The 15,314-nt window shown below is 49.5% G+C and overlaps 1 protein-coding gene across 1 annotated transcript in view; it reads right to left on the bottom strand.

Annotated features, from left to right (window-relative positions):
• Positions 1-11,777, bottom strand: part of hsp90ab1 (heat shock protein 90, alpha (cytosolic), class B member 1) — a 31,124-nt gene extending 19,347 nt beyond the window's left edge. The window contains exons 1-3 of the mRNA XM_078398873.1: positions 11,620-11,777; positions 7,565-7,708; positions 5,523-5,889 (exon numbers count right to left, since the gene is read on the bottom strand). Coding sequence (XP_078254999.1) covers positions 5,523-5,889; positions 7,565-7,708 — 511 coding nt within the window. The 5' untranslated portion in view covers positions 11,620-11,777. The remainder of the gene's footprint in view (positions 1-5,522; positions 5,890-7,564; positions 7,709-11,619) is intronic.
• Positions 11,778-15,314: the final 3,537 nt, after the last annotated feature.

Here is a 15,314-nt window from a genome sequence, read left to right on the forward strand (position 1 = left end):
GTGGGGATAAATGGGTCCCTTTCAGAATGGCAGGCAGTGACTAGTGGGGTACTGCAAGGCTCGGTGCTGGGACCGCAGCTATTTACAATATACATTAATGACTTGGATAAAGGGATTAAAAGTATCATTAGCATATTTGCAGATGATACAAAGCTGGGTGGTAGTGTGAACTGTGAGGAAGATGCTATGAGGTCGCAGGGTGACTTGGACAGGTTGTGTGAGTGGGTGGATGCATGGCAGATGCAGTTTAATGTGGATAAGTGTGAGGTTATCCACTTTGGTGGTAAGAATAGGAAGGCAGATTATTATCTGAATGGTGTCAAGTTAGGAAAAGGGGACGTACAACAAGATCTGGGTGTCCTAGTGCATCAGTCACTGAAAGGAAGCATGCAGGTACAGCAGGCAGTGAAAAAAGCCAATGGAATGTTGGCCTTCTTAACAAGAGGAGTTGAGTATAGGAGCAAAGAGGTCCTTCTGCAGTTGTACAGGGCCCTAGTGAGACAGCACCTGGAGTACTCTGTGCAGTTTTGGTTTCTAAATTTGAGGAAGGATATTCTTGCTATTGAGGGCATGCAGCGTAGGTTTACTAGGTTAATTCCTGGAATGGCGGGACTGTCATATGTTGAAAGACTGGAGCGACTAGGCTTGTATACACTGGAATTTAGAAGGATGAGAGGGGATCTTATCGAAACATACAAGATTATTAAGGGGTTGGACACGTTAGAGGCAGGAAACATGTTCCCAATGTTGGGGGAGTCCAGAACCAGGGGCCACAGTTTAAGAATAAGGGGTAGGCCATTTAGAAGGGAGATGAGGAAGAACTTTTTCAGTCAGAGTGTTGTGAATCTGTGGAATTCTGCCTCAGAAGGCAGTGGAGGCCAATTCTCTGAATGCATTGAAGAGAGAGCTAGATAGAGCTCTTAAGGATAGCTGAGTCAGGGGGTATGGGGAGAAGGCAGGAACGGATTACAGATTGAGAATAATCAGTCATGATCACATTGAATGGTGGTGCTGGCTCGAAGGGCCGAATGGCCCTATTGTCCACAATTTCCTGCACCTATTGTCCATTGTCCACAATTTGAGATTTGTAATAGAGAAAATAAATTCTATTACAAATCTGAAATTGTGGAGTACAGAGGCAAATAAATAAATGATGAGTCTTTGTCCCAAACATTATTGAGGGCACTGTAAATAGCCATAAATTCTAGTCATTCACATGACCTAATGAACATGAAAGGATGCCAAATACAACACCTCTAACATGGCAGAGGGTGTGTAAAGGATAATGAAAGTGTTTTGGTCACAACTCATTACGTGCATTTCTGGTTGCCACAGTAGAGGAAGGATGAGATTGTGCAGGAAAGGGTGCAGAGGAGTTGCCTGGGATGACTGTTTTAGTCTCCTTGGGCAGCAAGCTATGGGGGAACCTTGCCTCTATATAAAATTGGGAGGTAGACACAATAGCTAATAGAACTCTTCTCCAGAGTATTGAATAAAACGAGGGCATAGGATTATGGTACAGATAAAAAGCAAGTATCTAGACGAGCATTTCAACCAAAGACACGGCAGGCTCCAGGCCATGTGCTGGTGAATGAGATTAGTACAAATCGATAAGTCATGTTGATGAACATGACACGGTCCCCTTCAGTTTTGTATGACTAACCAATCTCTGACATCTCTTCCCAACTTTAGAGTACAAGGAGCCTTCCAGTAAAACTTCACTCCAGCCCTGCCCTCAACATTCCAAGCTTGAAGGGAAACAGTGCTTCGCAAAAATCAGCACATTCGCCATTCATTCTCTGGCCCAATGGAGTCTGCAATTCCAAAGCATAGCTGGAGATTTCTCACACCCAAACACTGGCCAGCAATTCCAGGATAAGAGCCTGGAAGATTACTTTCACAAATGCCTGATGGAGCTAAAGCGCAGGCCTGTCCAGGCAGCCAGGCCCAGCCGATGACTGAACAATTCTGCCATCACATAGATACAGACAATAGGTACAGGAGTAGGCCATTCGAGCCAGCACCGCGATTCCATGTGATCATGGCTGGTCACCCACAATCAGTACCCCGTTCCTGCCTTTGCCCCATACCCCTTGATTCCGCTAGCTCTATCTAACTCTCTTACAACTGCATGTGAAAGTTTTTCCTCAGCTCAGTTCTAAATGGCCTACCCCTTATTCTTAAACTGTGGCCCCTTGTTCTGGACCCTCAACATCGGGAACATGTTTCCTGCATCTAGCGTGTCTAATCCCTTAATAAATTTTATATGTTTCTATAAGATCCCCTCTCATCCTTCTAAATTCCATTGGATACAAGCCCAGTCGCTCCATTCTTTCATCATATGACAGTCCTGCCATCCCGGGAATTAACCTCGTAAACCTATGCTGCACTTCCTCAATAGCAAGAAGGTCCTTCCTCAAATGAGGAGACCAAAACTGCACACAATACTCCAGGTGTGGTCACACCAGGGCCCTGTACAACTGCAGAAGGACCTCTTTGTTCCTATACTCAACTCCTCTTGTTATGAAGGCCAACATTCCATTGGCTTTCTTCACTGCCTGTGGTACCTGCATGCTTACATTCAGTGACTGATGTACACGGACACCCAGGTCTCGTTATACTTCTCCTTTTCCTACCCATTCAGATAACCTGCCTTCCTGTTCTTGCCACCAAAGTGGATAACCTCACATTTATCCACATTAAACTGCATCTGCCCACTCACCCAACCTGTCCAAATCACCCTGCATTCTCATGATTTTCCCTTCGTAAATCCATGCAGATTTGAACCGATCCTGTTACTGCTATGCAAATGTGCCGCTATTACATCTTTGATAATCGACTCCAGTATCTTCCCCACCACTGATGTCAGGCTAACTATAAATCCTTGCTTTCTCTCTCCCTCCTTTCTTGAAAAGTGGGATAACATTAGCTATCCTCCAATCCACAGGAATTGATCCAGAATCTATAGAACATTGGAAAATAATCACCAATGCGTCCAAAATCCATCCAGAATGCCTGCTGACTCAGGGGAAATGTTGGAACTTGTCATTCTATCACGAGACAATGTGTATACTTCAAGTGCTCTGTAATTATACCCAATGTACTTCAGTGCTTGAATTGCACACTAATTTAGTCCTTTAAATAAACTTAATAGTGACTGATAATTATTTTCTGAACACCTGGTTGTCTAATACTGGAGACTAATCTCAAAATAAGTGAAACAGCTAAACAGTGGCAAAACCTAGTCAGAATGCATCTTTTGAAGTAGACTGGTCCTGACCATTTATGAAATCAGTGTATCCCAGCAGAAGGATTAGGATCATTGATCCAGCAACAAAAAAATCTAGTGGAATAACTAGAGGAAAAGTAGTTGATATTCCGGGTCAACACTCTGCACCAAGTTTAAGTGCCAAAGTAAGAGGCGAACAAAGTGCTGGATGCCCAGCAATAAGTGTAACCAGGTTTGGACGGAGGGGGAGCTAGTGGCTGATGGGGGGTAGGCAGGGACCAAAGAAAAAAAAGGGGAGGGGGTTGTCAGGGCTCAATGGAAAGATGCTGGAAGGTAATAAGGGGGAAATTTTAATAAGAACCTGAGAGGCAACCTTTTCCTTCAGTGGGTATATGGAATGAGCTGCCAGAGGATGCAATTAAGGCAGGTACAACAGCATTTTGAGACCCTGCTTCTGTACTGTATGACCTATGTGATCCAGATACACTAGTGCACATTGCACCGCAGCAGCCAGCAACCTGAATTCAAGTGGATGGGCAATAAACACCAACATTGCTAAATGACATCTAAAATCCATTGAACAAATAAATAAAACCAACAACTCACCATCCTGCAGAATCAGACAACATAAGTAGTCCTGAGGAACAAAGCATGTTCAATAACTATTGAACAGTATCAGGCAAAACAAACCAGCAAGGGGGAACAAGATAATACTTGAAGATAGACAAAAAGCTGTAGTAACTCAGAGGGACAGGCAACATCCCTGGAGAAAAGGAACGGGTGACATTTTGGGTCTAGACCGTTCTTTAGACTTGGTCCCGAAACATCACCCATTCCTTCTCTCCAGAGATGCTGCCTGTCCCGCTGAGTTACTCCAGCTTTTTGTGTCTATCTTCAGTTTAAACCAGCATCTGGAGTTCCTTTTTACACAAGATCGTACTTGGGCAGCTTCACCCGACAGGTACATTGTGTACTGGAACCTTCCAATCATTTGGGGTTCACTCTCTTAATGAGGAACCAAACTCTAGTAAATCCCAGAGCATTGTAACTATGTTTGAGTGTCTGAAATCCCTACTTGTGAGTGGTAGAAAGGATTGAAGCTAGGATCCACTCTGCAATCTGAAACAGTTAAGCTCATCTGTTAGAGCCGCCCAGTACATGTAACCATTTCATAAAGAGAAATGTCCACTATCAGCAATAACTCACAAGCCAACCAATCACACTAAAGCAGCCATTAATCAGATTAATGTGCCAGGCAAGAAACAGCCTGTTCTTCAAACAGAATCTTTTAAAAAAAACAAATCAGTAATCTGGTTTTGATGAAACAGTCAACCTAAAGGCAGGAACAACCCACACACATCTCAGGCTACACGGCAAGTTAATAAGTCAAGCTGTTGTGGAAAACACTGCTCAGTATCCTTCACCACTCCTTCACATTTTAGTCACTCCAAATTTACTCCACCCCTGCTTCAATGGAATGAGAGAACCCACTCTTAAAATCATAACTGGGTTCAGGCATTTCAACAGTAGTCTTTGAAAGCCAAGCCCTAATAGGGTGACAATCTTATCTCTTGCATCAAGCAGATACTGAATCCCGCAGCGACCCAGTTCAACCATGGCCAAAATCAAGATCGTAGTGGAATTGAAAAGATAGCATCAGTAACAATAGCTGCAGGTTTTATAAAACCTAATTTGAAGGAAACAGGACAACCTGACTCAGCTTGGTGTACATGCAATTCCAAACACACCAAAATCATTCACGCATTCATTTCCTCCCGCCTAGACTACTGCAACTTCCTATACACCGGGATCAGCTAATCATCCCTGTCCCGCCTGCAATTGGTCAAAACGCGGCAGCGAGACTCCTGACAGGTACCCGTAAAAGGAACCACATCACCCCAATTATGGCCTCTCTCCACTGGGTCCCAGTACGGTACAGAATCAACTTCAAGCTCCTCCTAGTCACATCCCTAGCATTTGAGGCCCACTGAGGGGGCGCTGTGAACTGTTTATATATGTGCTGTTATGTTTGTGTGCCATTGTATGTTCGTTTTCTTAGTACCTGAACTGATGTACAGCACTTTGGTCAACGTGGGTTGTTTTTAAATGTGCTATACAAATGAAATTGACTCGACTTGGATATGGATGCCTCAGGGGATCATCAATAAATGAAAACCACACCCATACTTGTGAATAAATAATCCTCTCTCTCCCATTGGAGTAAAGAGTTTATAATTCACAATATTAGGGCACAAGGGCAAGTCGGTTTGTCGGTTCTACACACACTGCTTACCACTGTGGGTTTTGACAGTAAAGGAGCCTCCAGCGGACGATTCCCAGCAGTATGACTCATCATCGTTGTGCTTGCTGTACACTGTAACCTTCTCGGCCACCAGGTAAGCAGAGTAGAAGCCAACACCAAACTGCCCGATCATGGAAATGTCAGCACCAGCCTGCAGAGCTTCCATGAAGGCCTTTGTGCCAGACTTGGCAATAGTGCCCAGGTTGTTGATCAGGTCAGCCTTGGTCATGCCAATCCCGGTGTCAATGACGGTCAGTGTGCGCTTCTTTGCATTGGGAATAATTTCAATCTTCAGGTCCTTGCCAGTTTCCATTTTTGAAGGATCAGTCAGGCTTTCATATCGGATCTTGTCCAGGGCCTACATATTAAAATACAATTGTAATAAGGTAACAAGATCCAAACATGTTCACAAATATCCCAAATCAGATGTTAGAGCTGGCCTTTATCATGAGATCTGCCAAAACAGTTCCATATTGTGCACTTGGAGAGGTAAAAGCAAACTGCCAAAGCCATTTGATATATAGAACCAAATTTCACACCGCTCAACCAATATGTCGAACGAGCGCCCAGAATGGACTGGAACCCTTGGGAGGACAGATTAACTGCCATTTACAGCAACCATACTGGGACATTAAGTACCACTGGATGAGGGAACGAGAACAAGCTGAAACCATTGGAATATACGTCCAGGCCATATCATCCTAACATGAGAATCCCGAAAAGCAGGTCCAAAATTGGCTTGGCACTAAGAGAAAGATTGTGGATTGGATGCCGCTGACTGTTGTTGTACCACAGGGATCCGTGATGGGACCTCGGTTTTCAATACACAGGAATAAAGTGGATTGGATACAGGTGCAGATGACAAAGATTAGTTGTTGATAGTGAGGTCAGTGGTCTTGGGCTATGGAATGATATTGATGTGAAATGGGCTGAGCTAGGTCGTACATCATGAATAGGAGGGTCCTAAAAGGTATTGAGCAACAGAGGGAGCACAGCGTCCAAGTCCAAAGTTCCTTGAAGGTGGCAGCACAGCTGATTACAAAGGCATATGCAATATTGCCCCTTAGCTGGAGGAAAGACAACATAGCACTGGAGAGGATGCAGAAGAGATTCATCAGGATATTGCCAGAGGTGTTTTTTTAAAAATTGAGACCAGACAATAGGTGAGCTTCTCCTCTCCCCCCCCCCCCCCCCCCCCACCCCACCCCCCACTTGAAGCAGAGGTGCTTAAGAGGGTACGTAATTATGGTATATACACTTATGACAGGTACAGAGGTAGACTGCAGGTGGAGGAGAGTCACCAAGAGCATTTAAGAAGTGTCTGACAAAGTAGACTTCGGGTCAAGTGCTGGAAGATCTGACTAATACAAGTTGGTGCACACAGATCAGTGGAGTGGTATGCCAGATGGCCTGTTTCCATGCTGTTTTGACGACAGCACACCAGATTCAGCTGCCAGGTTGAACTAAGGGAACCACATGCAAAATGCTTAGCAGCAACCTTGACGCAGAGCATGTTTGCAGCGCTGTTAAGGCACACACAACTCCAGTCTTTCTCTGCATCCTCTCCAGTACTGTGTTGTCTTTCCTCTATGTGGTGACCAGAATTACACTCAGTATTCCAACTGACCAATGTTTTATTAAATTTGGAGCCTATCTTCCCAGCTGTTGTCACTGACAAAAGTGTACAAAACCAAGAGTAGGATGGTGCCATCTGAATGTGAAAGTATCCATTAGTCTGGCAGTTCCACACAGTGGCAATGCTTGAACTGCTGCCTCACTTTGCCTGTGACCAAGTTGAGTGCTAACTTCAGAGACCCCCCCCCACCCCCTTCTGATTCCGATTGTAACTTGCATTCTCTGACTATGCTTCTGATCATAAACTAGATTCAAGTTGTCAATCTATAGTTAAAAATCACAATTCCCAGCCAAACCTTTAACAATGTGGCCCGAAAGCTGCGAGAGTGAGAAACAGAAATAGCCTGTAATGAAGGCAGAATAACCACTGTAATAACAAACTTATGATGGGAACTTACATCAGAGGCATTGGAGATAAGCTCTCGGAGAAAGATTTCTTTGTTGGAATAGAAGGTGTTGATGATCAAGGACATAAGCTGAGCAATCTCAGCCTGGAAGGCAAATGTCTCCAACTCATCGTCAGTTCGAATCTCTTCAGGCATCTGAAAAACAAATTTATTCTCTTCAGCACAAAACAAATTAGCCCAGCTTGTTTTCTGGCATGCTGGTTCAGTTACCACAGACATACAACTGTGTCTCCACTAAACAAAATTATTTCGTTTAGAGATACCACACGGAAACAGGCGCTTCGGCCCACCGATCCCCGCACATTAACACAAGCCTACACACACTAGGGACAATTTACATGTATACCGAGTTTACAATTAACTTGTAAATTGTATAAATAACATGTATAACAAGCCAATTAACCTACAAACCTATACGTCTTTGGAGTGCGAGAGGAAATCGAAGATTTCGGAGAAAACCCACGGGGTCACAGGGAGAACATACAAACTCTGTACAGACAGCACCATAATCGGGATCTAACCCAGATCTCTGGCGCTGCAAGGCAACAACTCTACAGCTATGCCACCGTTTAAGTTATTATATTTTCTGGTCAACATAAAGCAAGCAACGAGGGAAGAGCCGAACACCTACATGCCCCAACATCTCAGCTCTCTCATCATGTGCTTGCTTGGTTTAAAATTTGACTAAAAATTTGAACATTGAGGGATAAGCGAGAATTTAAACATCATACATTGGTGAAGATACACGAATAGATCCTGCAGCTGACCAGTCAGCTTAACCTCAGTGGTGGGTAGCTTTTAGAAGCTCCAAAGACGTACAGGTATGTAGGTTAATTGGCTGGGCAAATGTAAAAATTGTCCCTAGTGGGTGTAGGATAGTGTTAGTGTGCGGGGATCGCTGGGCGGCGCGGACCCGGTGAGCCGAAGGGCCTGTTTCTGCGCTGTATCTCTAAATCTAAAAATAATCAAAAGACAATTATCAGTTACTTGGACAAGTACAAATTGATTAAGGAGTGCCAGCAAATATTTGTCATAGGCAAACAATGATGGAAATTCTTGCCACATGGTTGACAGTAAGGAAGAACCCATGAAATTAGAAAACTTTAGACATGGCTGCTAGGACGAAGGATGGGAATTAAACGGACAGGATGGGTAAAATGAGGTTGTGACATAGGTGGCGTGGAAAGCAAAACAGTGAGTTCAGAGAATCGAGATGCGGAATATGCAGGGGTGGAGCCAAAAAACACCAAAGCATAAAACAATAGTGGAGGTTCCACAGGCATCAAAGAGCAATGATGTGGAGAATGACATTCAACAGGAAATAGACACAAAATGCTGGAGTACCTCAGTGGGATAGGTAGCATCACCGGAGAGAAGTAATGGGTGATGTTTCGGGTCGAGACCCTTCTTCAGACCCGAAACATCACCCATTCCTTCTTTTATTATTCCAGCCTTTTGAGTCTATCTTCGGTTTAAACCAGCATCTGTAGTTCCTTCCTACACTTTAAACACGAAATGCCAGTTTAAGGGGACAACTGTAAATGCAGCAAGTTCAAATTAAATTTCATGCTAGGTTGGTATTATCTAATAAGGATTAGTTAACAATCTTCTTGTGCAGAGTTTCTTGGGGAAGAGCAACATTACCCATAAAGAATATGGGCCAAAGAGTCTGTTTTTGTGTTGTTCTGTTCAATGTATAACAGCATTCTTCATTAAGATGATGAGCAAGATGGGACTAGTGTCAATCTAAATGCAAAAAAAATTTACAATGATGGAGGCATAAATTGGTCATCAGAAATTTGGGGCTGTTAATTAATGGATTAACAGTGCTGTGACAATAGCCAACATTAAAGAGGGCACAGATGAACTGCAATAAATGAACATTCTTCATGCTGCTGGGCATGATGAGTTCCCCAGCACTGTTTTCTACTCAAGATTCCAATGTCTAGTCTCTTGTCTCCAATTATTCATTGCTGCCTGGCATAGGCATAAATCAGGAAAGGTGGTTCAACAAACAGGAAGAGTATGATTGTAAGCTTTTGAAGACAAACTGGAAAAGTTTCAATGGATATACTAAGAGAAAAGGATTATTGGAAAAAAATGCCCACTAGTTACAATCAGTAACATTTTATTATCGGGTACAAAGCAATAGCATAGGTGCAGGTACAAAAAGCACATGTAATTTATGACCAATTAGTGAGATGCCAGTGTTGGGAGAAATTCTAGTCAGTAAAATTTGGGAGAGGATTGCAGAAATTCTTGAAAGGAAGAATCAGCAAATGTGGTTGGACTTCAAGAAAGCTTATGGACGAAGTTCTGACATGGACAGAGAACTGTTTGGGAGAAAGGAAACAAAGAAAAAAATTAATGTCATTTTCCAAGATTCAGACATTGACTAACTGGGAGCTGTAGGATTTAGTGCTGGGACCCCAGATATTCCCAGGTGATTTGAATATGATGTTTTCAAGTCTGCCCACAACAAAACCACGTAGCAGTGCGAGCCGTGAGAAAGACGCAGAGGCAGCAGTCTGATCTGAAGGAGTGGGCAGATACCTGGCAGTGGCAGTATAATGATAAATGTGGGGTGATCCACTTTGGTGGCAGTAACACAGAGACAGATCATAATCTGAACGATAGATATCCAATTATGAGGTGCCTTCCTATTCATTTTGTTTACTTCAGTTCAGGTTAGGTTAGAGATGCAGAGTTGTGTCCCATCTTCAGAAATTTGGGGTTGGGTGGTTAGAGTTGGTCCCCTGGGTCGGGGGTTAGTGTTGGGCCCGAGTCCAGGGGTATTGGTTTCAGTTTATCTTGGGGTAAACAACCAGGAAATTGCCCTCGTATGTCAAAGATAAGACTGTCATAACATTTCTATATATAGAGTCGGAGTAAAAGCTGGTGGTAACGATTGTAATATTCCCACTGAATGTATCTCTGCGCCGAGGTGCATGTGCCAGGAGGTCCCCGCTGAGGAGGCCGCAGCCTGTGAAGGATCCCCAGCACCGACATGAAGAGGGGTCACAACCCGAAACATCACCCATCCCGTCTCTCCTGAGATGACGCCTGACTCCGGCAATTTGTCTATCAGCGACATTTAGCCGCAGGATGACCTCATCGCCGCCGGAAGTCCCGGTAGAAAATGGCGGCGCCGAGGAGCACGTGGCCGCCCGGACGCGGACAAAAGGGAGGGGGGGGGGAGGGAGAGAGAAGGGGGGGGGGGGAGGGAGAGAGAAGGGGGGGGGGGGAGGGAGAGAGAAGGGGGGGGGGGGAGGGAGAGAGAAGGGGGGGGAGGGAGAGAGAAGGGGGGGGAGGGAGAGAGAAGGGGGGGGAGGGAGAGAGAAGGGGGGGGGGGGGGAGGGAGAGAGAAGGGGGGGGGGGGAGGGAGAGAGAAGGGGGGGGGGGAGGGAGAGAGAAGGGGGGGGAGGGAGAGAGAAGGGGGGGGAGGGAGAGAGAAGGGGGGGGGAGGGAGAGAGAAGGGGGGAGGGAGGGAGAGAGAAGGGGGGAGGGAGGGAGAAGGGGGGAAAGGAAGTGGTGGGGGAAGAGGAGAAGAGAGGCGGGGCGGGGAAGGAGAGGCGGGGCGGGGAAGAAAAGGAGGGAGGGGGGGAGAAGAGGAGAAGAGGAGGGAGGGGGGGAGAAGAGGGGGAGGAAGGAGGGAAAGTGGAGAGGGGGGGAGAGGAGGGGGGGAGAGGAGGGGGAGGGGAGGGGGGGGAGAGGAGAGGAGGGGGAGAGGAGAGGAGGGGGAGAGGAGAGGAGGGGGAGAGGAGAGGAGGGGGAGAGGAGAGGAGGGGGAGAGGAGGGGAGGGGGAGAGGAGAGGAGGGGGAGAGGAGAGGAGGGGGAGAGAAGGGAGGAGAGGACTGTGGTGAGGGAAGGAGTGGGATAGAGACGGGCAACGCCGGCCAGCGCTGCATCGGGCTATTTTTTCCAGCCGTGCCATGCCCTGTCTCCCCCTCCCTCTCCGTGTCCGCAGACTCGGGCGCCCCACGGCCCTCATGCTCCACTCTCTCCCCCAGCCCGGTCTGCCCGCCCGCCCGCCGCGCCCTCGTACCTTGGACGAGTTGTGTAGTCCGCTGGCGCAGGTGGGGTGATGAATTGGGCCGGGCGATGCTGCTGCTGCGTGCGTGTGTGGGGAGAGGGGCCGTGTCCGGGTCCTCGCCGCTCCGCTGCCGCCGTCGAAAGGAGCTGCGTCTCCTCTGCGGCTGCTCTCTATCCCGGCGCCGCACCGCCCTCCGCCAGCGTATCCCTCCGCCCCCACCACCCCCTCCCCTCCTGACTCGCACACCGACCCCCCCCACCCCCATCCCCATCCCGGCCCAGACCCCGAGGCCGGCATCACCCTCCCCTACGGGCCCGGAGCCCCCTGCCCGCCGCTACCGGCCGCCGAGGGGACTATTTGCCGGGCAGGCGCGGAGGCGGACGGGGCCCGGCGGGGTGAGACGGTTTGTTCCAGCACATTCGATGGGCGGGTTCCGGCGCGGTGATGTCATGGGGCGGGCCCTGGCGTGGGCCGGCAGTTGCCCTGGGCGACGCGAGCGGCTGCGACTGGCCACTAGGCCTGGGAGTGGGAGAGGGACATTAGGGTGGGGGCTGGGGCACTAGAGCTGGGGCTGGGAGAAGGACCGTGACACTAGGGTGGGGACTGCGACACTGCGGGCTGGGGCACTATGGTTGGGGCTGGGAGAAGGATTGGGACACTAGGGTGGAGGCTGCGGCACTAGGGTGGGGGCTGGGGCGCTATGGTGGGGCTGGGAGAAGGATTGGGGCACTAGGGTGGAGGCTGCGGCACTAGGGTGGGGGCTTGGGCGCTATGGTGGGGCTGGGAGAAGGATTGGGGCACTAGGGTGGGGGCTGGGGCACTAGGGTGGGGGCTTGGGCGCTATGGTGGGGCTGGGAGAAGGATTGGGGCACTAGGGTGGGGGCTGGGGCACTAGGGTGGGGGCTGGGGCACTAGGGTGGGGGCTGGGGCACTAGGGTGGGGGCTGGGGCACTAGGGTGGGGGCTGGGGCACTAGGGTGGGGGCTTGGGCGCTATGGTGGGGCTGGGAGAAGGATTGGGGCACTAGGGTGGGGGCTGGGGCACTAGGGTGGGGGCTGGGGCACTAGGGTGGGGGCTTGGGCGCTATGGTGGGGCTGGGAGAAGGATTGGGGCACTAGGGTGGGGGCTGGGGCACTAGGGTGGGGGCTGGGGCACTAGGGTGCGGGCTGGGGCACTAGGGTGGGGGCTGGGGCACTAGGGTGGGGGCTGCGACACTAGGGTGGGGGCTGGGGCACTAGGGTGGGGGCTGGGGCACTAGGGTGGGGGCTGGGGCACTAGGGTGGGGGCTGCGACACTAGGGTGGGGGCTGGGGCACTAGGGTGGGGGCTTGGGCGCTATGGTGGGGCTGGGAGAAGGATTGGGGCACTAGGGTGGGGGCTGGGGCACTAGGGTGGGGGCTGGGGCACTAGGGTGCGGGCTGGGGCACTAGGGTGGGGGCTGGGGCACTAGGGTGGGGGCTGGGGCACTAGGGTGCGGGCTGGGGCACTAGGGTGGGGGCTGGGGCACTAGGGTGGGGGCTGGGGCACTAGGGTGCGGGCTGGGGCACTAGGGTGGGGGCTGGGGCACTAGGGTGGGGGCTGCGACACTAGGGTGGGGGCTGGGGCACTAGGGTGGGGGCTTGGGCGCTATGGTGGGGCTGGGAGAAGGATTGGGGCACTAGGGTGGGGGCTGGGGCACTAGGGTGGGGGCTGCGACACTAGGGTGGGGGCTGGGGCACTAGGGTGGGGGCTTGGGCGCTATGGTGGGGCTGGGAGAAGGATTGGGGCACTAGGGTGGGGGCTGGGGCACTAGGGTGGGGGCTGGGGCACTAGGGTGCGGGCTGGGGCACTAGGGTGGGGGCTGGGGCACTAGGGTGGGGGCTGGGGCGCTATGGTGGGGCTGGGAAAAGGATTGGGACACTAGGGTGGGGGCTGGGCCACGGCCTGGGAACGCCTTGGATTTGGGCAGCTATGGGTAGTTCTCAAAATCCAAGGCGTAGCTATGGGTACCCGCATGGACCCCAACTATGCCTGGCTCTTTGTAGAGTATGTTGAACAATCCCTATTCCAGGCGTACACTGGCCCTATCCCCGATCTATACCTCCGCTACATTGAGGACTGGATCGGTCATCCTTTCTGCACCCATGCAGAACTCACTGATTTTGTTAGCTTTACTACTAATTTCCACCCTACGCTCAAATTGTCTAGGACCATCTCCGATATCTCTCTACCGTTTTTTGATCCCACGCCTCCATCACAGGAGATAGACTATTGACTGACTACCACAGCTATTTAGACTACACTAGACTACACTGGTTCCCACCCTGCTTCCTGTAGAGTCTGAAGAAGGGTCTCGACCCGAAACGTCACCAATTCCTACTCTCCAGAGATGCTGCCTGTCCCGCTGAGTTACTCCAGCATTTGAGGATGAGGTGTTCCATACCAGGACATCTGAGAGCTTCTTCATTCTTTAGGGAACGGGAGTTCCTCTCTTAGATGAGGCCCTCACTAGGGACTCCTCGATATCCTACAGGTCCGCTCTTGCTCCCCCTCCCCCCCCCAGTCGCAACAGGGACAGAGGCCCCTAGTCCTCACCTTTCACCCCATCAGCCGTTGCATACAGCACATAATCCTCTGGCATTTTCGCCACATCCAACAGGATCCAATCACTAGCCACATCTTCCCATCTCCACCCCTCTCTGCTTTCCACAGAGACCGTTCCCTCCACAACTCCCTGGTTACCTCGTCCCTTCCCACCCAAACCACCTTTCCCCTGCAACCGCAGAAAATGCAATACCTGTCCCCATACTTCCCCCCTCGACCAAGGACCTGACGGTCTTTTCAGGTGAGGCAGAGGTTCACGTAACTCCTCCAGCCTCATCTTCTGTATCCGCTATTCCAGGCATGGACTATATATCAGTGAGACCAAGCGCAGGCTCGGCGATCGTTCCGCTAACTACCTCCGCTCAGTCCGCCTAAACTAACCTGATCTCCCGGTTGCTAAACACTTTAACTCCCCCTCCCATTCCCACACTGTCCTTTCTGTCCTGGGCCTCCTCCATTGTCAGTGAGGCCCAGTGCAAATTGGAGGATCAACACCTCATATTTCGCTTCGGCAACATACACCCCAGAGATATGAATATTGACTTCTCTAACTTCAAATAACCATTGCCTTCCCTCTCCATCCCTCCTGCAGCCTTCAGTGAATTGCCATTCCTGCCAAAATGACTGGACAAAGCCGCATTAGGTGGTTGGACCACGAACGAAATAGGCCAAAGGCCCTGTTTCCGCCTCTATGATTATAGTTTGTTGGACACAGGGATTTTAGTAAGGCTTTTGATAAAGTCCCTCGCAGTAGGCTGATCCAGGAGATTAAGATGCATGGTGACTTGGTCATATGGATTCATAACTGACTTATTCATAGGAGGGTTCTGGTTAAAGGAAGATATTCAGGCTGGAGGTTTGTGACCAGTGAAATCCTGCGGGGATCTGTGCTGGGACCTCTGCTGTTTGTGATATATATAAATGACTTGGATGTAAATGTAGAAGGGGTTGGCTGGTAAGTTTGCTGATGACAACAAAATCGGAGAAGTTGCAGACAGTGAGGAAACCTGTCAGAAGATACAGTAGAATAGAGATCAGCTGCCGAAATGGGCAGAGAAATGGCAGATGGAATTTAACTTGAGCAAGTGTGAGGTTAGTTGAGGTCTACATCATGGAAACAGGCCCA

The sequence above is a fragment of the Rhinoraja longicauda genome, chromosome 5 (genome assembly GCF_053455715.1).
Source record: "Rhinoraja longicauda isolate Sanriku21f chromosome 5, sRhiLon1.1, whole genome shotgun sequence".
In the NCBI taxonomy this organism is placed as follows: Eukaryota; Metazoa; Chordata; class Chondrichthyes; order Rajiformes; family Arhynchobatidae; genus Rhinoraja; species Rhinoraja longicauda.